Source organism: Martes martes (genome assembly GCF_963455335.1).
Source record: "Martes martes genome assembly, chromosome: 4".
Classification (NCBI taxonomy): Eukaryota; Metazoa; Chordata; class Mammalia; order Carnivora; family Mustelidae; genus Martes; species Martes martes.
Window position 1 is genome coordinate 139,768,604 of NC_137891.1, and position 22,807 is coordinate 139,791,410.

Below are 22,807 nucleotides of genomic sequence, written 5' to 3' on the forward strand. Positions count from 1 at the left end.
GGAAGCTAAAACAACAATAGCATCCCATTGTTGTTTTTAGTTTTATATTTTTTAAATTAACATATAATGTATTTGCTTCAGGGGTACGGGTCTGTGAATCATCAGTCTTACACAATTCACAGCACTCACCATAGCGCATACCTCCCCAGTGTCCATCACCCAGCCACCCCATCCTTTCCATGCCCTCTTCACTCCAGCAACCCTCAGTCTGTTAGTCCTGAGGTTAAAAGTCTCTTATGGTTTGTCTCCCTCTCTGGTTTCATCCTGTTTCCTTTTTTTCTCTCCTCCCCCATGATCCTCTGCCTTGTTGTTGCCTTTAAAACGGACAATGATTGAAGCACCTGCGTGGCTCTGTTGTTTAAACATCTGACTTCCGTCCAGATCATGATCCCAGGGTCTGCCCCGCCCCCCGCCCATGTTTGTGCTCTCTCTCTCTCTCAAATAAATAAGTAAAAATCTTTAATAAATAAATAAAGCAAACCATATGGGAGACAAGCCATAAGAGACTCTTAATCTCACAAAACAAACTGAGGGTTGCTGGGGGGTGGGGTTGGGAGAGGGGGGTGGGGTTACGGACATTGGGGAGGGTATATGCTATGGTGAGTGCTGTGAAGTGTGTAAACCTGGCAATTCACAGACCTGTACCCCTGGGGCTAATAATACATTATATGTTTATTAAAAAATAAAAAAATTAAAAAAATAAACAAAACAGAAAATGCCTAAGAAAATGACAATATCTATTGTTGGTGAAAGGAAGCAGAATGTTGCACTCTCCTGCCCTATTGCTAGGGACTGTAAATACGCAGATAGGTTTATGATAACACCATGAAGCCAGGTACTGCCTGTTCTGGGCCCTTTAAAGCAATTTTCATCACAGCATTATTTATAACAACAAAACCTGGAATAATTCTAACTTTTTCAACTACAGGGGATAGGTTAAATAAATTAAGAAATGCCCCTATAATGGAACATATTTAATAAGGCCAATAAAAATGATATCATTAAAAATATTTAATGACACAGAAAGAGGCTGGTGATGTTGCAAAAAGACAAATGCCGCTGAACAACAGAGAACATCCCGATATGGCTCCATTTTGGTAAATATAAATATAAATACCTGTGCATAAGAAAAGATGGAAAGAATACATGTTAGCAGGGACTATATAATTTTGGTTTCATTGCTTTTTCTAGGTTTTCTACAACAAATACACTGAGCTTCTAAAAGTACTTTTAAATTTAATTTTTTTTTAAGATTTTATTTATTTATTTGACAGAGATCACAAGTAGGCAGAGAGGCAGGCAGAGAGAGAGAGGAAGGGAAGCAGGCTCCCTACTGAGCAGAGAGCCCGATGCGGGCCTTGATCCCAGGACCCTGGGATCATGACCTGAGCCAAAGGCAGAGGCTTTAACCCACTGAGCCACCCAGGCGCCCCTTAAATCTAGATTTTTTTTTTAAATTTTTATTTTTTAGATAGAGTATGAGGTGAGCATTACCCCGGAGTGAAGGGGGGGTGTAGTGGGGGGGCAGGGAGGGGCAGAGGGAGAGAGAGAATCCCAAGCAGGTTCCATGCCCAACACAGGCTCCATCTCACGACCCAGAATCACAACCTGAGTCGAAATCAAGAGTTGGATGCTTAACCAACTCAGCCACCCATGGCCCCCAAATCTAGATTTTTTTTTAAAGAAGAAAATGTTTTGAGGAAAATATCAATAAAAGTTACAGAAGACCCTCCAGGCCCACTGCAGCTCTAAAGATCTGAGCTGCTGAACCCAACTTCCTGACAGAAGTCTCCTGGAGACTTTAGTTTTCCTGAAATGAGAGTTGATGAGGCCACTTCAACTGACCCTGGGGAAAAGGAGCCAAAGCTGTTTAGCTGGATTCTTAAGTGGTCTTTTAAGAGTTTCCCAAGCCTTTCCCAAATCTCTCTTTTAGCAAGGTAAGTAGCGGGTTTGTGCAGTATGGGAGGGATGGGCGACAGCAGGTGACCCTGACTCCATACAGGACCCCTGTGTCATCAGCACTAAATGGCACTCACTTCAAGGCCAGCACCTCAAGGTCTGCCCAGAATTTACCTGGGATCCCCGCCCAAAGTTTGATGAGATTTTCATGACCGGCCTGATTGCCACTGGGAATCGTTAGCACAGAGATGCCCATCACCAGCAGGAAGGCTTCCTTGGAACTCCTGTCTTCCTTCTCCCAGCTCCCTGGCCCAAACATTCCCATCTACCCGAACAAACTTTATTATAAAGTAAAGAAACAAGACCAAAACATCCAGAAATAAAAAAACAACAATATCAACAGCAACAAAAAGTCAAGGTCTCTAAAAACACACACTACTAAGATTCCACCACCTGTTTTCCTAGTTCTTTGGATGCACATGCCTGGTCAGGAGTTGGAGAAGATTTCTGATCACCTAGCAGTTGTTGATGTAAAGACAAAGATTGGAAAAGCATATGCAGATTGAGTCTACAGCTCAGAGGGCATCCCCTTATCACATCAGGATGTGGCACTGCTCTCCACAGACACCAGTACTCCTCCATGACAAGTGAATGCCCTGAAGTTCCGAGGGGGCTAGTGACCAGCCCAAGGTCCCCTTACCAGTTAGTGACCTTGTGGGCCACGGCTCTGCCTCAGGTTAGGGGCAGTGGCACTAAAACACAGTTTCAGCACGGAGTGGTCATACCCACCTGTGTAGCCCTCCGAGGACTAGTGGTACCAAGAAGAGCATCAGAGAAGCTTCTCGGTGTGTCTATTTTATGGATTTGGAGTTTTCTTATTTTTGTTTCGTTTAGGTAAAATTCACATAACATGAAATGAGCTGCTTTCAAGTGAAGAAATAATTCAGCGGCATTGGGGACATTCACAATATTATGCAAACACCACTTCTCTCCAGCCCCAAAACAACTCTGTCACCCCAAAAGGAAACCCCATAACCATTAAGTAGTTGCTGCCTATTCCCCTTCACACCAGTCCCTGGCAAACTCTACTCTCTGTACATTTAACTATTATGAATATCTTTTAGATGGGACTTTTTGTATCCGGCTTCCTTTACTCAGTAGAACATTTTTGAGGTTTATCCACATTGCAGCATGTTCCTTTTTATGGCTGAATAACATTCCATTGTATGTACATGCACATATCACAACGTGTCTACCAATTCTAAAGGACATTTGGGCTGTTTCTGCCTCCTGGCTATCATACAACGTGCTTCTAGGAACATGTGTGTCCATGAAATTGTTTGAGTACCTGTTTTCAATCCTTTGTGGGTATGCATGAGTTTTCTTATTTCCTTAATGTATTTTTATTTTACCTGACTATAAGAATATAGGATATTTATTGAAGAAAATGGAAAAATTGGTGGGAAAATGCAAATTTTTAAAAATCACTTAAGGGTGATTAAGAATATTCTCTTCCAGAAAAGATAGTCTAAAAAAGATATGCTAAAAAGCTTACAACCCTGTTCTTCCTTTCCTCCCTATACACATGGATTATTATTTTAGAACTAGGTAATCACTGAGAGTATTGACTTTGTAGTCATAAAAATCTGGATTTGAATCCTGGCTCTGCCATTTACTAGCTGAGTCACTTTGCCTCTATAAGCTTGTTCTCCCAGCTATAAAGTAGACACGATAGGACCTATTTCACAGGGTTTTTATAGCACATTAAATGGGATGATGTTGTGATTAAAGTGTCTAGTACAGCCCCTGGGATGAAACAGGCATTCAGGCTGTAATAGTTGTAATAGTACTTTCCACACAGAAATTTGCTAACTATACTATAACGTGAAGTTTGTAAGAGAGAAATTCTGTGTTTTTTACCACTGAATCTTTAGACACAGTTGGCACTCAATAAATATTTGTTGAGCGCATGAGTGAATATAAATGTTGGAGAAAAGAACTGAAATGAGAGATCTGGGCAAGAGCTCTGGGAAAACAGAGCTTTCTGAGTTCAGAAGATAGGTAACGACCAACAGAACATTTTTACAAGGCATCTTGAATGCGGCACAAGCATATTCCAGTGGCTGGTGTTGGTCAAGTCTGACTTAGGGCCCACGTAAAATGGAATCATATGCAGAAAAAGGTCAGAAAATAAGTTCATCTTCAGTGCAGTAACGGGGGTGGAGCTAGGAGCCCTCGGAGGCATGTGGTGAGTTGAACTTCCTAAGCTGCTGGGCCGGCTGAGTCTCGGAGGTTTTTTTCAAAGCAAATGAAGCATTTGATGGAATAAACCCAGGCAAAGAGATATTTAAGCATGGGGCCTTGACAGGAACTGCCCTGAAGTAATATCACTTGGAACTAAAGAGATGATTAGTGAGCTTCTCATGGCCCTACAGGAAATCTTGCCTGGCACAGGAATGCAAAATTTTCCAACCTTGTCTAAAAACAGTTTCCCCACACTCCACTGCCTCATAATGATGTCTGTAATGGGTTGCAGAGCTCACTGCCCACGGGAGGCCTTGCCGCCTTCCTCCTGTTGTGGGTCCATATCCCAGTAAGGGACTTGCCCTGTTTGGAGACTAACTTCTCCTACAAGCTCAGGAGGGTAAAAAAACGGAGTTGTAGGCATGGAAGTTCCCAGGAGACTGGCCAAGAAAATGAAGGGCTGACCCTACCTCAGGTGGCAATTAGTAGGGCCTAGCCAGGAAGGATGTGAGAATTCTTTGCTGCGGGGTAACAGGCTGTCTTCGTACAGGTATGTTTTCATACCTCTCCTTTAAATCGCCTGTCACTGCTAAAATTAAATGATTTTTAGTATATATGTGTATGTGAAATTCATTGCTGAAAGTCTCTCTCTTCCACTAAACTATAGACTGTTTCTGTCTTGTTTGTTACTGCATATTCAGCCCCGAGTAGAGGCTTGGTCCACTATGGGCACTCAGGAATGAATCTAAGGCATTTTATTTAAAAAAATAATAATAATAAATAAATAAATAATTTATTTATTTATTGATAGAGCATGTGTGCTTACAAAGGGTGGGGCAGAGGGAGAGAGAATCTTAAGCAGTTTCCACACTCAGCAAGGAGTCCAACACAGGGCTGACTTGTTTAATTTTTTATATATTTTTTATATTTAAATATACATATATAAGTATATATAAATATATTTATATATTTTTAAAATATATTTAAACGCCTATATTAGAGTCAGAGCTACCCAGATACATAAACAAGACATAATTCCTGATCCTGGCAAGCTGTTCTGCCGCTCTCACTTTTCACAATGCTCCTCCTCTTTGGCCTTCCTGCTAGAATGGAAGACCCAGGAGGGGTTCGCTTAACATGAAGAAGATGCTTCATGAATATGTCTTGCATGGGGAAGAGGTAGGGGAAGGAGAGGAAAAACATACATGAAAATAAGTATCCCCCAGGAATGTGGGGAGGCTCAACCCCATAGAGTAAGGGATGGTTACCTATGGCATCAGGAAAGTGTTCTTGGAAGAGGTGAGGTCTGAACTGGGTCTGTAAGGATAACAAAAGGTTGAGAAGGGTACTCACATCATAGCATACACCCAAGTTTACACAGAGGCCTGGAATAAGGTGGGAGACAATGAGCAGTTTGGTTCTAGAGCACAGCAAGCGGTAAAAGAAAGGCCAGATCAGTGGGAGCTGAGGCAGGAGCCGGATGGCAAAGCACTTTGTAGGATCTCTCTTCTCCTGTCCTTAGCCAAAAGACCTCTAAGCCCAAAAGTCCCCGGGAGTCTTTGAGCAAAACTTGAGCAAAGCTTGACCAAAGCCACAGGCCCAGGACCAGAAAGACCTATGATCTCTAGGAGCAGGACCTCAGACCACAAAGTTCTAGAAGCACCTTGAGGCCAAACTCCAAAGCCATTTCCAAAGTGGGTGAACAGAAGGCTCCCTCAGAAGGGAGGTTTAAATCCAAACTAAAAGACATGCAGGAATGGAAAAGGATGGCCTGAGCAAATCGAGAAACTCTCTGCTGCCTCCTGATTATTTATGCCTCCAAGATGGTGCCTGGTCTTAGCCAGCAACTACTGAAAATGGTTCCAAGGGAGTAAGGAATCTGAGACCCAAGAGAGGAGGTAAATAAATCTCTATCCTGATTTTAAATGGTAAAAACAGGAGCATAAACATTTCCAAACTTGTCTGATTGCTCCTCAGTCTCGCCTGGGCGGTGGTTGCTGGGAGCGGGGAGCCCCGTGCTCCTCACACAGCCAAGCTGGCCTTTTGTGGAACACCCTAGGGCCTCATCCCTTTAAGCAGAATGCCCTACTGACAACAGCCCATGGCGGAGGAGACAGGAGGGCTGATGGGAGGGACTGGTGTCAGAAGCTGGAGCTGGGAAGACCACTGAGTGGTGAGGTTGGCCCTCTGTTCCTATAGTGGGGCCCACTGACAAGGCCCTCTCTTTTGAGCGGGTTTTGAAGAGGCAAGATTGAACCGTCCAGGGGCATCTTCCTGTACTTTATGGCAGAATTCCATAGGCCTCCTCTTGGAGTTTCCTTCCCTAAAATGCATTTACTTACCAAGTAAAGAGGATTAACAAGAGTTCTAGAGAGCACAGCTTGGTTGAAGGGGAACTGATGTCCATGTCACATGCTTCCAGACTGGGTTCTAGGCCAAACCGGGGACTTGTCAATTAGCAAAGGCTAAAGCAGACACAGCCGGGCTGGCAGAACTCCCCTGCTTTCCTATCAAGAAAGTACTCTCACTGCTTCCAGGACGAGGGTAGATTTTTTTTTTTTAAAGATTTTTTAGGGGTGCCTGGGTGGCTCAGTGGATTGAGATTTTTTAAATATTTATTCGACAAGAGAGAAAGCACAAGCAGGGGGAGCAGCAGAGGGAGAGGGAGAAGTAGGCTCCCCACCGAGCAAGGAGCTAGTTGGGGGCTCCATCCCAGGACCCCGAGGTCTTGACCTGAGCCAAGGGCAGACACTCAACCAACTGAGCCACCCAGGTGCCCCGAGACTAGATTTTTTTTTTTTTTAATTGTTGTAAAGGAAAAGAAAACTAACAGTGGAGACTAACTTCGGATGGTCAGGAAAAACTTAATCTGCATGGTTGACAACTGCGCCAATATCTGAAGAGGGAAAGAGGATTCTGGGTAGAAAGAATGGCCAATCAAATGCCCCTGGACAAGAAAAGAGCTTGGCTTGCTGGAGGAACCTCAAGGAAGTGAGTGTATGTGGTGCAGGGCCAGCCCGGGACCCCGGTGCAAGGCGGGCTTTGAGAAAGAGCGGCAATGTTGGATCACAGGACCCTGTCTGAATGTGCGCAACTATGGCCCCAAAGCTGTCATTCCTGCGTGGCTCTGTGATTCTGCCGCTGTCCTTTATGTCACCGTTATTAAATTATAACCCCTTGTGCCTCAGATCTCTTTTTATCTTTTTTAAAAGATTTTATCTATTTGAGAGAGGGAGAGCAGGAGAGAGAGAGTAAGCAGGAGGAAGGAGCAGAGAGAGTGGGAGAAGCAGACTCCCCCCCGCTGAGCAGGGAGCCTGATGTGGGACTCAATCCCAGGACCCTGGGATCATGACCTGAGCCAAGAGGCAGATTTTTAACCAACTGAGTCACCCAGGTGTTCACTGTGCTTCAGATTTCTAACCTGTGAAGTTTTGCTCTACAAAAACCATATTAATCAAAATATTGCCTTTTGTGAGAGCTAATGATCAGATTATAATTTACACTTAGATATTTTAAAGCATTATATACAGACATGGAATTAGTTTTAGAAAAATTTCTTTTCATACAAAGTAGGTCTTGGAATTTTAAAGCCAGAATGGGCATGAGAACATCGCCTCATGGTCTGAGGAGGAAACATTGGTTAGGAGATTTCCCTCAGATTCTAGCTGTTGTTCCATTAGAGCAGCACCTTTGAAAAGAAATATAACAGAAATGACATGCAAGCATCATGTGTAATTTTAAATTGGCCAGTAGTGACATTAAAAAGGATTGGGTAAAATCAATTTTATGATATATTTCACTTAATTCAAAACATGAAAATGATCATTTCAGCAGGCAGTCAATATGAAAATTATTAATGAGCTATTTTAAGTTCTTTTATTATATCAGGACTTTGAAATCCAGAAGTGTTTTACAGTTATGCTACATCTCATTTTGGACTGGCCACGTTGCAAGTGTTCCATAGCCACAGGAGGCTAGTGGCTACTGCACTAGACCATTCAACACTGGAGCCTCATAATGAAGAAGGCAGCCAGAACAAGGACTGATACCTCCCTGTTTACAGATGAGAACACTGAGGCCCAGAACCTAACTGACAAATCATGGACCTGGTGGTGGAGTTGAGTTAGGACTAGAATCTACATTCCCTGTCAAGTGCTCTTTCTCAAATCATACTTCCCTCCCCTTGAGAATAAGGAAGAATGGGAAGCATAAGAACTACCAGAAACAAGTACCCATCTGTACTGGACACTGGACCGGGGCTTCACACTTTATTTAACTCTTACAGAGACCCTGTGGAGTTGATGTCACTTCTCCCGTTTTCCATGAGGCTACCTACCGAGGCTCCAAGAGCTTCTATTGTTGACAGTGGCAAGATGGCATCTGTCCTTGGAAGAAAATGCTACTACCAGTATGAGGAAGATGTTGCTTGAGGCTGTAGGGGCCAAGGGCAAGCTGCCCCAGGATGGGCCACTTTAGCATGAGTGTTATTTTGAGTTAAAGGTGATCAAAACCCAGCAGAAACAGGAAAAGCTCTTTCCCTGCTTCTCAGCTGCCTAAACTCAACATTGGAGAGGAGAGCCTGAAACTGAAAGAGAGCGACGAACAGAAACTCCCTTTACCTAAGAAGCTTATCTGCATAACAGGGCAACCTTGTCTCCTTTCTTGGTCTTATACAAGAGCCTTCCTCCCCTTTGTATTCTCATGCCCTACCTCTCTCCTTAGATGAGCTTCATAATGCTTCATTGTTTTTGGAATCTCATGTCGGTGTGGATTCCCCATAAATATGCCTATGAAATTTGATTTTCTCCTGTTATTCTGTCTCATGCAAATTTGATTCTAAGTCCAGCTAGAAGGACCTCGAAGGGCAGAGGAAGGTCAACACCTATGGAGTTGGGGCGGTCTTAAACATCACAGGGCTACCCCAGGAATTCCACCAGGAATTCCTCTGACCAGCTGGATGGGACACTGAACAGATAAACTCTCAACAACCCCAGTCCCAGGAAGACTGCTCTTCAGTCCTTCCTTATGTAGCTCCTTCCCCTACTGCCGCTGCTGCAAATCTATACAACCAGGAGCACAAGAAGAGGATCCAGCTACCCCATGTGGGCCAAGTATGAACTAAGCTCCAAGCTACAGGCCAGTCAATATCATTTAAATAGACTCCTTAAGTGCCAAGGACAAATCCAGTGACAGAGAAAAGGGGACAAGAGGAAGCAATCATTCCTGAACCAGAGACCCTGTCAAAGTTCTTAACAGTCAAGCTTTCAGGGAAGAGGTAGGCTAAGGGACTGAAGCCAGCATGTAACTGCCTGTTATGACCATGCAATCAGATGCCCTTGCCACAACACTCAAGTGTGACCCATAGATGTGTTTGTTGGCCAGGAAAAGTCTTAGGTGATAGATTCAAATGCTCCCACGCCAGAGGTGAGTAAAAGGAAGGTCAGAGTCATAGTAACTCCAGAGCTCGTGCTCATAAGAACCACACCACACACTTCCCTACTACGTGTAAAGCTCTAAGCAAGTAGAGAAAACCAGGTCTCCATTTAAAAAAGCAAGGCAGGACAAAAATACCCCCAAATCTAGTCTGTCAGCACAGAGCATTATTTGAAGTTGGAAGCAAGCCTCAGTATTTTTTTAAGTAGGAGGCTCCCTCCCTTTCTGCTACCTACGGGTGCAATTTCCAGTCCTTTCTCCAAAAGAAACATTTGGCTTTCTACAGAGAACCTCTGAGACCTCATGTGACTGAAAATGGAAGAAGGGGAAAGAGGCCCTCATCACACCCCATCCCCAAACCCCCATGGGGAAGCTGAGGTTGGGCCCCTGTAGATCCATTTATTTTAGAAGGTACTTGATTCTGAAGCATTTGTTTCAGAAATTACCCCCATGCCCCATCAATAGTAGCTTTCAACGGCTCTTCCCGGCCCTTCCCGGGTGGCCTTGTCTCTTTTCAATTTCATTTCCTGTTGGAAAGGATAAACAGGTAACTGTTTAATGCCACTGACTGGACTCATTTAACAGAAAAAACAGGACCTGAGTGAGGCCGGGGAACCAGGGTTGGGTTGGTGGGTGGAATGGAGCAGCTGGATGGAGAGAAAGGCATCACAGAACACCAAAGGCGGGGGCTTATTCTACTGCTCCTGCTTGTGATGGAACATCGCTCCTAGGAGGAGGGTCTAGGAACACACATGTAATCAGCTGCCATGGTAGACGTGGATCCCTAGACTTGGCCTAGAGGCCTTGGTGGGATCCTGGCACTGCCACTCCCTACTGGTGCCCTTCTGTCAACTCCTTCAAGCCTGATGAGCCTCAGTGGAGGTCTGTTCTCCCATACAAGGTGCTATGAATTCGAATGATGCATGAAACATGCTTAGCCAGTGCCTCACACATAGTAAGTATTCACTTGCAGCAGCTGTGAACCAGCATAGGAACCCAAACAATGTGGCGCCATGTTTCCTATTACATGCCAGACACTGTTGGGCAATAAGAGCACGCTTATAGATAATAGAGTCCCCGGCTTTAAAACAGGCAGGCACAAAACAGATAATTTCAATACAGCATGGTAAGGACCCTAATCAGGATAGACATGGGGTGATGTGTACCCCACATATGAAGTGTCTAGGGGCACACTTAATGGCATGGTCAATGGGACTGATAGCTCATTCATTGTCTGTCTGTCTCTCTCTCTCTCCCCAGAATGCAAGGTCCAGCAAAGCAGGAATGCTGCCTATCCTATTCAGCACTGTGCCCATTAGGAGCACTAAGGGAATGCTTGAGGCGGTCTTAAGTAAAGAAGGAATTAGCCAGGAGGAGAATGAGGTTAAAGGCAATCCAGTCAGAAGAAACTACATGAACAAAGGCACAGAGACTAGAAACAGAGCGATACATTTAGGGAATTAGATGCAGGTTGTTGAAACATATGGAGTATAAAGTACAGGGGAAAGGATGAGGTGAGAGGAGTCAGTGTGGGGGTAAGACCATGGAGAACCTTGTTTATCAAGTTGAGTGTGGTGCTGGTGTGGGTGAACACACAGGTGTGGAAGGCCAGAATGGAAAAGCTGCGGACACGGGCTGATTGAACAGGATCTAAAATCTTGAAAATATGCTTTCCCTACATGCCTGCCAAAGTACCTATGCCTTTTTTTTTTTTTTACAATAAACCCCAAAGTAATAATCATATTAACCAAAAACAGCTGTTACTTCTTATTCTCCAATTAGTTTATCAGATTTGCGAGCCAGGTCAATTTTCCCAACAACCAGATGAGGTAATTACTTTTGTTATCTCATCTTACAAGAGAGGAGACCAAAGCACAGATCGGTTGAGTGGCTTGCCCAAAGTCACACAGAATGTAGGCAGTAGTTACAGGATTCAAACTTAGTCACCTGGGCCCCAGAGTTTATTCTCTTAACCACCATGTTATCTCAAACCTACCTTCATTTCATCATTTCTGTCTTCAGCTGAATGCATCTACTGTTTGACCCGTTTGATGAGATTTTAATTTCAATAGCTCTATTTTTCAGTTCTAGAATGTCTACTTGGTTCTTTTAAAATCTTCTTTTTTTATCATATAGTCCTGTACTTGCCCTATGGTTTCCATTTCCTCTTCACCATGAGACATTTTATTTATTTATTCTTCCCATGAAACATTTTAAACATATATCCTTTCTCAGATCGGTCTATTGTCTTTAGTTTCAAAGGCCTGAGCTCCTCTGTGTTTTGTCTACCGACTCTTGCTAACGGTGGGCTTCTTTTATTCCTCTCTTACACGTACTATACTTTTTAAAAGTGCACTTAACCTCAGTAGAAATCTGCTGTTGTTATTTAGTGGTTATGATTTTTTAAAAATTTCATTTTTGGTGGGAGCGCCATAGGCACTGGGAGGTCGAGACATTTTGTGAGCTGGTTTTAGGTTGTCCCCAGTCAGGGTCTCAGAGTTTAATCAATTCCAGACCAAGTTTTTACATTCGCTTCTCAGATTGTAGCTTGTGTACAACATGAGAAGAACTTCAGCCCCCAAGCCCCATGTAACACAGGTTGGGGTTTGTATTTCCCCTGGGTGACCCCAACAACCCAGGGTGGTTCATAGACTTCCACACCACATCCTCAGTAGAACTGGCCTTTCCTGCTCGGTTCAGTCATCCCTCACTGACAGCCTAAGCAATGAATTTGTTTCTTATGGCCTCAGTTCTCATCTCCATGGGATATTGAAACTCTAGCCCCAGAGAACCATACACATTTCCCATATTTTTATAAAACTTTTTTATTTTTTAAGATTTTATTTATTTATTTATTTGACAGACAGAGACCACAAGTAGGCAGACAGGCAGGTGGGGGGAAGCAGGCTCTCTGCTGAGCAGACAGCCAAATGCGGGGCTCGATCCCAGGACCCTGGGATCATGACCTGAGCCGAAGGCAGAGGCTTTAACCCACTGAGCCACGCAGGTGACCCTATAAAACCTTTTATTTAATTCCTTCTTGCTGATCATTGCTCTATCTACCATGGAGCTTTCTCTTCTGGCACCTGGAGATTTCTCCTTTTTGGGTACCAGCCTGTCAGTGAATTTTTTTCATTGTATCCTTCCACCAGCATCTCTGTGTAATTAGGGGGGAATGTCCCTTGACAGCCTAATCTATCAAAATGACCAGAAGGCTTTGATTATACATTTAGATATCAGTCTTTCCCACCTGGCTCTGTGTTCAGGGAGGTTGGAGACCTTTGTCTAATTCATCTTTCAATACTAATTTTTCAGACGGTACCCAGACCAAAGTAGGAAGCAAAAAAGATCTGATCAATGAATGAAAGAATTAATCAGCTTTCTTTCTCATTCTAAATGGGAATGAAAGGCCATATACTAATTTTCTTCTAAAGAAATATAACACCAAGAATCTCTGGAAAGCCATCCATGCCCTCTGGAAGGCCAAACTGAACAAACAAAAAGCTGGGGGCCTGTCTCAGTCCAGCTTTTTAGCAAGTAGGTTCATAGCTATCGACACTACTTTTTTCTTGAAGGGCACCCTCTGCTAATTACCATGCTGGTCTGGTAGAAATTCAAAGCCTGGCAGCCTCGCCCCGTGACTGCACGTAACTGATGTCCTTTTATAGCCATAACCGGAACCTGATCAAACATGTAGTGTACAATGATATCGTTTTTACTGCTGGTGCCATAAGGAGCTTGCCAATTATGTTCACATTCTTGAAAGCACCTAACAAAGTGCTTGTCACAGAGTGGGCACTGAGCGGACATTTAGTGGGCTTTATGTCTTCTTTCACATTAAAAAAAAAATTAATACATATTTGTTGAAAATCCGCTGCCTCCTAGGCATGGTGCCTGGTGCTGACATGGAGAGGAATAACATACAGTCCCTATTTTCATTCTAAATTAGAAAAAGAATGTCCAAAATAAAATTGACAAAAGAAAATTATTCTAAATGCCCTCTCATTTAAGGTGAAAAGATATCTCACATCATCCCGCCACCCTAAAATGCCTAACAAAGTATAACCACCAACATAACCTTGCCTACTGTTTTATAAGCTTCTCTCGCTTCAGGGAGAAAATACAACTCCCAGGGAACACATAGGCTGACCAAGAGAGCTGATTATAAAAGTTGTTTGACACATGGGACAACGACTTTTGAGTTTTTGTCACTATAATCCCAGAACCTAGAATCACACCTGAACTAAAGCAGAAACTCAGTAAGTTTGTTGAATGTATTTGCACATATAGATACAGATGTGCCCATCCATGTATATGTCCTGAGATCAGTTGTGACTCATTATTGCACAATACTGATTGAGGATTTCCTATGAACAAGAGTCTGTCCTAGACTTGGTGATGGAGACAAAGACAAAGACCAAGGACAAAACAGAAATCCTACTTACAAGGAACTTTCAAGCTTCAGAATGAGATAGACAGGTATATAAGTCACCGTGATGTAACACAGAAAACGTGAAGAGAAGAACAGAGGAAAGGGTTATGGAAGTTCCAAAGAAGGAAAGGTCATGTCCTGCTGAGGGATTAGATAAGACTGTGGCTAATAGAGTATTTGTTCTTGGTCTTGAAGAATAAGTAATTTGTGGCACACAGGAGGGAGAGAATGGTTAGTGGCAAAGAAAAAAAGGGGGGATTCAGTTGGAAAGAACAGCTTAGGCAAAAGCTAGGGAAAGAAAAGCACAGGGTAAATAAGAAGAAATAGAAATGTCACTGGAGATGCATAAAGAGACGTAAAGGGGAGGAAAGGGAAACAAGCCTGGGAGGGTGGGATGAGCCAGCCTGCAGGGGCTTTGACTGTGTCCTGATTTACCATTCCAGGACACAGGATCTCTATGGAGTAGCCAGTGCTTAGCATATGGCGGAGCTTAATTAATACTACAACAACTTCACAGCAGGAACCTGTTCCCCACGTGCGCGCAGGAAGCCGCCATCTGTACGCACAGGCAATTACAAACATTCCAAACACTCTGCCCTGAACTCTGCAAGCACATCAAATACTCGCTGGAAAAGGTCACCCAGCAAACAGCTCTGATCAATCCTGGCCCAGGCAGAATCAAATCCCCTAAATAAGATCCACTAGATGCGGTGTCAGGAAGGTCAGAAACAACCCTATTTCACATCTTGAAGCGTTTTTACCATATGGAACGTTTTAGAGGAAGAAGGGAAAGGAAAGAGGGGGGGAAAAAAAACCCTCCCCAGAAATAATAGAATTCCAAGTAATTAAATGTTAAATAATCACAAAGTAAGCAAGGGATTTATTTTGGCCCCCGCCACTTTCTAAGGATCTAAGAAGCAGTTGATTTCAAAGAAGGCCATGCCAGGATTAAAAATGGAGTTTCACGCCTCCTCCTCTCCCCTCCCCCCACCATGCATCCCCATTGTGTACCTTTGTCGAGTTCACTTGAAATGTTCCACGATGAGGTAGGCACTAACTCAGCAGTGACTGACAACTCTGTTTCTGGAAAGAAAAAGAAGGGAGGGGAGAAAGACATGGTGAGCATAAATACGTAAGTAACTTATGGGCTGTTAGAAGCATTATGGGAGACTTCCGAAGGCCCTGACTTGGGAGAGAGACCAGTGCAATCCCAGAGCTTATTAAGCAGGAATGCCCGGGGAAGGCTCCTGATTTACGGAGGCTATCCAGGCAAAAAATCGGTAGACCAGCGTGCAAGCTTGTTTTCTTTGAAACACAGGCTTGAAAATTAAAATACAAATATTTCATGAACAAAAAAAATCAAGCCTGCAGAAATGACCAAACATTGTCAAACATCAACTTTTCTTTTTCTCATTAGAAGACTACTCCTAGACTATTCAATAGTCTTTCCATGGAAAATGAGAGCTACATTTGCTGATTTTATTTGTTGTATTTGTGAATTGATGGGATTTCTATTAGTAGAGAAATCTATGTCTCTATGTGGAAGCTTATAGTCAAGACAAACGAAACCTAAGTATTTCAATACGAGAGTCAACCGAGGCAACTGAACTTGAAAGGCAATTTTCAAAACCACCATTAATTAAAGCGAACATGAAGATCAACAATCTACAGGGTACAATATACCATGGAGATATAAAAATTCTTCAGTAATAGACTGTAATATACAAATTATGTTTTTGTTGTTGTTTTTGAAATGTTAAGTCACAACACCATCCTACTAGCACATTTTAATAAGGTTTCACTAACCTTCCCTCAGGCTACACACACACACACACACACACACACACACACACACACACACACAGTATTACAGAACTTTAGTACTGAGCAATATCTCAGAGATATGTCAGAGCCTATGACATTGGATACATGGCACCCAGGGGTACCGGGGCAGCTCAGTCAGTTAAGTGTCTGACTTTGGTTCATGTCATGATCTCCAGGTCCTGGGAGCCAGCCCCATGTTGGGCTCCTCGCTCAGAGGGGAGTCTTGTTATCCCTCTCCCTCTCCCTCTCTTCCTCACCCAGCTTGTGCACACTCTCTCTCTCTCTCAAAATAAATAAATAAAATCTCTTTAAAAAGAGAGAGAGAGAGAGAGATGGCACCCATGCTGTCAATTCCCTTTCCTTCATTCGAGTGCAGACCTCATTAATCAATTATGGCTCTTTTTGCCTATTAAACCTGGGACTTGCCTCAGGGTCTTTTTGTCAGAGTGCTCTAGGCAGCCACTAAAAATGGTTCTGAAATGCAAGGTGAACTTTTTAGTGAGTGGAAGAACTGGGATTCAGATCCAGGTCTGTTACTGCCCACACACCTCCTCATAGCTCATGTTACCTGGTACTCAACTCTGTAAAACCTGATTTGTTTTTCATCTTGCCTCTCTCTCTGGCTTCACCTTTTTACCTAGATAAGCACACTTTCTACCATTTCCTTATTTACTGATGGGGCTTGGCTGCCACTTGGCCATAGACGCCACACACCATAGTCAGTGAGCTTTGCCAAGAACAGGATGTTTACCCACTGAAACCTTGCAAAGGCCCACTTTTAGTTTGTCTACTGCGTCTCTGATCAACCTGTCACACACAACAGAGACAAAGGAGTTGTTTGGTTTGTGCAGAACTCCTAGGGTTTGCCTCTTTCCCTGTCTAAGTGGCACCTGGGAAAGAAAGTAGAAGAACCCCAACCCAAATGGCCCCAGTCCCTTCCTATGTCCTGAGCTAAAAATAGCAGAGCTTCTCTTAAGGGGACCTGAAGCCAGATGGGCAGTATGGCAGGAACCTGAAAGCATATAAGATTCCAAAATATGAAAGAAAAAAGAAAAAAATTAATCGTTATTAATTTACTAATTAATTTAATATATTAATATATTAATAATTATATATTAAATAATATATAATATGTTATATATAAGATATAATTAATATGTACTAATTATAATAGTAATATAAATATTATAAATATAATATTTATTAATATAAATATTAATATGATATATAATTAATATAATATGTAATAATAAAATGTTAATGTATTAATTAATTAATTATGATTATTTAATATTTAATATAATTTAATTATTTTTAAAAAAGAAAAAAAATTTTCCTATGCCAAATAGGAAAAATGCTTCACCCAAAACCACAGTGCTTCTGCCCGCGATGAACCATTTGTCCTACAAATGAATACTTCGTGCAGGTGATTTCACGAGGAAGATCTAACTGCCTACACTTGGGGGCCCTCCATGAATGACCCCAACCACAGCTCTACCCTCACCCCAATCCTGCCGCCACCCCCTTTGGCTCTTTGCATAATGGCCCCTTGTTTGCCGTATTATGGACCACTGCGGTTCACCATATAAAAGAGCTCATCAAGCACTCCGATACCCAGACTTCAGGGAGCTGGGGAATAAAAGCATGGCAGCCAAGGCAGCGTTTCAGGCAAGGAAGCAAAAGGTGGAAGTGGTGGGATTAAGATCGACCTTGACAGTATTTACATTCAACATTTTCATAGCTTCATCTTACTGCTGCTCACAGTTACACTGCCAGAAATACAGGTTTCATTTTACAGTATTAATTTTATAGAAAGTTAGCCCGATGTCACTTGGTTTTTCTAACCTGAGTTTGAATTGCTGATTGAATATAATTTGGGACCGATGACAAATGAATAGATTCTTGGCACTGCTAATGGCAAAATTGTTCCCCATGTGTCTCTGGACACTAATGACTACTCTGCTCTTGGACTAAGGCAATGATAATTTCAATTCACAAGCTTATTAAGTGATTGTGATGATTCTGAGGAATTTTGTTCTCAGTCTCAAGATTTATTCCTTTAGATAACCACATGTTCAGCTTTTCAGATAAAATGATCATAAAAACAGATAAAATATTTTAAAATATGAATAACCTCCCTAGAAAATATTATCTTCCAAGGCCACATTTTTTAAAAGAAAGGCCGATTATTTTCTGTGCAAAGCGTAGTAATAGTAATACCCCCTCACAAAAAATCATGTTAATAGGCCTCCCCTCCCCCAAAAGGAAGGCTGACCTTTATGTGAGAAAAATTCAGTATTTCTCAACTTGCACTCCATGGAGTTCACAGTCAGTAGCAGCTTTAGAGAGAGACACAACCACCAGCTTTGTCCACATAGGATCTCCACTAATGGATTCAGCTTCTTTCCTACATCCTCATCATGGCAAAAGGATAAGATATTTCCAAACACATTTAATACCCACTAGCAACATCACTTTGTGTAAAATTATTGTGGTGAGAACAAACTAATATGGGCCAATTAGGAGATAGTAGACTATTTAATGGAAGCCCACACCTAGATTAAAATACTAATTTCATGATCATGAGCAAGTTACTTAAAAACTTTTGGCCTCTATTTTTTCATCTATAAAATGGGGACAATAAAAGCCACCTCACAGGACTGTGGTAAGGATTACATTATATGGCCCAAAGTGGACCTGCACACTGTCCAGCACAGAGTAGACCCCCAAGATCTTCTGTGCCTTCCTCTCGGTCTAGTAAAGCAGATAATAGCCACGCTCTAGGCAGACATCCTCCGGTTAGCGGCTATGTCACTGTCTAGGTTTGAAATAACACATTCTCCATGCTTTTAGGAAAGACTCTGTATTTCTCATGCTCTACTAATCTAAGCCAATCTTTTCATTTTTGTGAGGTTTTCCCCGAATTGGTGACCAGTTCTCTTAAGAACATAAGTGCTTTTATGCATTTTTACCCAATTTAGGCAAATCAAGCGTATTTTAGAAAACTCCAGCCCTTATCTTCCCTGACCTCTGCAGGAGGGCAAACCATTCTTCTCCGGATTTGATCAATAGGAGCTATTATCTTTGCAGTTTCACTGATGATTGACTTCTTGGCACTGATTCTGCAAACCATAAGGTTTTGGTATTTAAGCCTGAACAGTGGGAGTGTTATTTGGAGGAAAGGGAAAAAAAAAAAAAAAAAAACCAAGCCGTGAATCCTCCTCATTGATAAAAGCCTGTGCTCTCTGAAAGGATTACTGGTTCATCTCAGCAGTTGGCAGGTAGAGACCCCACGTTCACAGGATGTAGAAGCTCTTACAAGAAGCACCCAGCCACGCCACATCCTGTATCCTGAAGCAAGGATACATGAGCTTACACAGACATAGACCAGCATACTCAGGAGACTAGTGGCCAGCCCCATGGTCACCAGGGCCAAGTATGAGGGAATAAATGGCTACCCCAGTGTCCTTCTTGACCGGAGCCCCTGAGTCCCAGAATGTTATACTCGGGTATGCCTTAGATATTTTTTATGCCCACTGGTTTTTGTGGGGGGTAATTTTATAGAGCAACATCAGAGGCTGTAGAGGGAGAGAAGACAAGAGGACAGGGCTCTAGGCCCTTCCTCACAGGAACAACTTTCCATATCTCTGTTTTAACTATCAGATATTGAGGAAAAGTCTCTGATGCTTTAAACAAAACAAACAAACAAAATTAAGCCTCTCCTATGGTACAGGCTCAGTTTATAGATGAAGAAAATGAGGGCCACAGAGGTCAAGTGAGTTGGTGAAAATCACAGAAGTTCTAAATAAACCCAGGCCTTAGAAATGACTTAGAAACAAATGCGTGCTGCCTTCTCTCTGTGTTCCATTATCTTCTGTCTGTGCCCCTAAGATGTGCTATGTATCCTTAGAAGCTGAGTTCAGAGACACACACAAGGCATTTTCAAACAGCTAGGGTCAGTCACACAAAATGGGTACACTTTCTTCTCTGCTCATGGTCACTGGGGCCCAGGGGAGGGTGGGAAGGAGGTGGGCATGCTGATGGCTTCAAGTTCTCTGCTATACTGTGTCATTCTAGATATTATTTGGTGATGGCTCTCAGACATGGTTCCTTCCTGTCTCCAGTGCCTGAGTGGAGGAGAAGCCCATAGCCATAAGTTACCTTTACTTGTAAGTTACCTTCACAGAGAGCACCTGTTTGGGAAAGTAACAGCCAGGCAGGGCACGTTCTCTAACAGTACAAGGGGTCAGTCAGCCAGGGCACTGTCCCAGCTCTGGGTTCACAATCACCCTACATCTGGGGTCCTGAAAGAGGGGCTCCTCCGCTCTGGGAACTGAACTTACTGAGGAGAGAGCAAAGTTAGAGCCTTTCTCACCCCATGTGAGATAGTCAGGACTGGAGAATTAATTACTAGGCTCAGTATCCACTATGACCTCATAGTCCTCAGTGACCTCAAATTTGGATTTCTGATGTAATCTTTGAACAAAGTTATCAGGACAGTCAAAGACCAAAAAGAGGGCACAATTGTGCCACCTTAAACCCCCCTGCTCCATCCCTAACCACACTACCTACACAACACTATGAAATCATTTTTTTTATAAAACCTATAATAACTTTTTAAATAACATAACTACTATGCAGGTGGTAAATCCATTAATTTGTTGAAGAAAAATTTTAAATATACCAAAATTTGTGGTATTATTCATATTTTTGTAAAGAGGGAATTGTTAAAAAAAAAAAAAAAAAGGTCCAGGTTTTCTTAATGTGTGAGGGTCTCAGAGATCTTTTCAACAAGTCCATAGGTACCATGACTATCTCCATACTTAGACTGAAGAACCGGAGGTAGACATATTAGGGCACTTATCTACTCAGCTTGTTGGGAGAGGGGTAGGATTTCTGATCAATCTGGGCAGGGCAGTCTGAAAGCAAAACCAGAGTGTCTCCAACTGTGCTCCAATCAGGGGGCGGGGGGGAGACTGAAAGGTGTAGCCACTTCTCTCTGGCTTAGGCCCCCTTCAGCCCCAGAAGATCCCTGTGAATTCTAAGCTCCATAGAACGCAGTTTGACAATAGGTATCTGAGACATTATACCTCCTCCCTATCAATGCCCGGTTTCTTAATTCTAAAACCCAAAAAGGACAGTGAGGAACACAAAGGGAGGGGGGGAAACACTTCTTGAATCACCCTTAAATGCCTTGTTTTTCTTTGAACACATTATTTGCTTCTTTAAGTCTTCTAAATTAATATTACAGATCACATGCACTTGTATTTAAAGAAATTATGTTACACAAAGCACCACAATGACACACATCCTTTAACGTCAATAAAAAATAATCTTGAGAACTATCTTACTTAAAAACTACCATACTTGGGGTTTCTTCCATGGAACTCTAGACAGTTGTGCACCCATTCACTCCCTCACTCATTCATTCATTCAACACACATGTGTATAAGCACTTCCTATGTGTAAGAACTAGGATGAAAAATCTTGTCCTGGTCCCTGACATTTTCAAGAACTCACAGTCCACTGGGACAATATAGAAACACAACCATAAACTGCATGACAGAGCAACAATAGAAACTGAGAAATAATCTCCCCATCCCATGAGTCATTCCTCCCATCTTACCCCAAGCAGGCTAAAAACACCAAGAATACTGAATAAAATATCACAAAACAATAAATAATGCATAGCTGAGATTGAAAGGAAAGAAATTCTCAGGTGCCCAAAAGGAAGAAAACAGTAAGTAGAAGCTGATGTAGAAGGTGCCTTATAAATATAGACCCTCTGCGCTGGAGGCTCAGTTTCAATGCTCACTTGAAAACCAAAAATGTGGCCAGAGAGAGATCTAGGTTCTGGCTTAAAGTCTTTACTAGAGCCTAGGAGAACATCCCCATCTGTGGAAAGGAGGTGAACAACATTTCCTCCAATGAAGCTGCTGGATGCCTAGAGTCTAAGAATTGGGAAAGGGAGAAGGCACATCTCTTCAAGAAATCAAAAGGGTGTGTAAAGACTGGAGAATTCCAGTGTATCCTTCACCCAGTTTCTCTCCATGATTACAGCTTATATAATCATGGTACAGCATCAAAATGAGGAATTTGACATTGTTACTGTGCATATGTCAAGTTCTATGTCATTTTACCACATGTAGATTTATATAACCACCTCTGTAATCAAGATCTTTATCTTGTCATGACCATCAAGATCTCTCTTGTGCTACCCCTTTATAGTCACACCCATCACCCTCCTCCCAACCATTCCTAACACTTGACACACACTAACCTGTTCTCCATCTCTATAATTTTGTTGTTTTGAGAATGATATATAAATAGACCCCTATAATGCCCTTGGGACCCACCCAATTTGCTGCATGTATCAATGGTATATTCTTTCTCATTTCTCATTGCTGGGTAGTATTCCATATATGGATATACCACCATTTGTTTAACCCCTGACCTTCAGTGATTGGTTGTTTCCATTTTTGGCTATTACAAATAAAACTGTTATAAATCCACTCATAGCCTTTGGTGCTAAATTCTGTATTTCAGTAAGAAGGAAGCTGAATCTAGAAGGAAGGAGTTATATGCAAGAAGCAATAATAAACAAATAATCTGGAAAATATGTTGAAAATGTTAAATAAGCCTTGATTCTAAAAATAAATATGTGATCAGAAGTACAACAGTGGGAGGGAAGAGCAAAATGGCAGAAGAGTAGGAGAACTAAATATCGTCAGGTCCCAGCTAGGTAGTTATCAAACCATTCTGAACACCTACAAACTCAACAGGAGATTGGAGAAAAGAAGAGTAGCAATTCTAGGAACAGAAAATTGACCACTTTCCAGAAGGCAGGACATGTAGAGAATTGAATCCAAGGCAACATAAGGGAAGACAGACTGCAGGGGGAGGAGCCAGCTCCTGGCAAGCAGTAGAATAGTGCAGCACAAAATCAGAATGTTTAGAATTTTGCTCCACTGAGGG

The 22,807-nt window shown here is 42.4% G+C and overlaps 1 protein-coding gene across 1 annotated transcript in view; it reads right to left on the reverse strand.

The window, feature by feature from the left end:
- The window catches only part of ROR1 (receptor tyrosine kinase like orphan receptor 1), a gene marked incomplete at both ends in the record, with an annotated part of 410,916 nt that overhangs the window by 162,801 nt on the left and 225,308 nt on the right, over positions 1 to 22,807 (reverse strand). Inside the window, one exon of the mRNA XM_080800722.1 lies at positions 15,020 to 15,091. Within this exon, the coding sequence (XP_080656848.1) occupies positions 15,020 to 15,091 (72 nt within the window). The remainder of the gene's footprint in view (positions 1 to 15,019; positions 15,092 to 22,807) is intronic.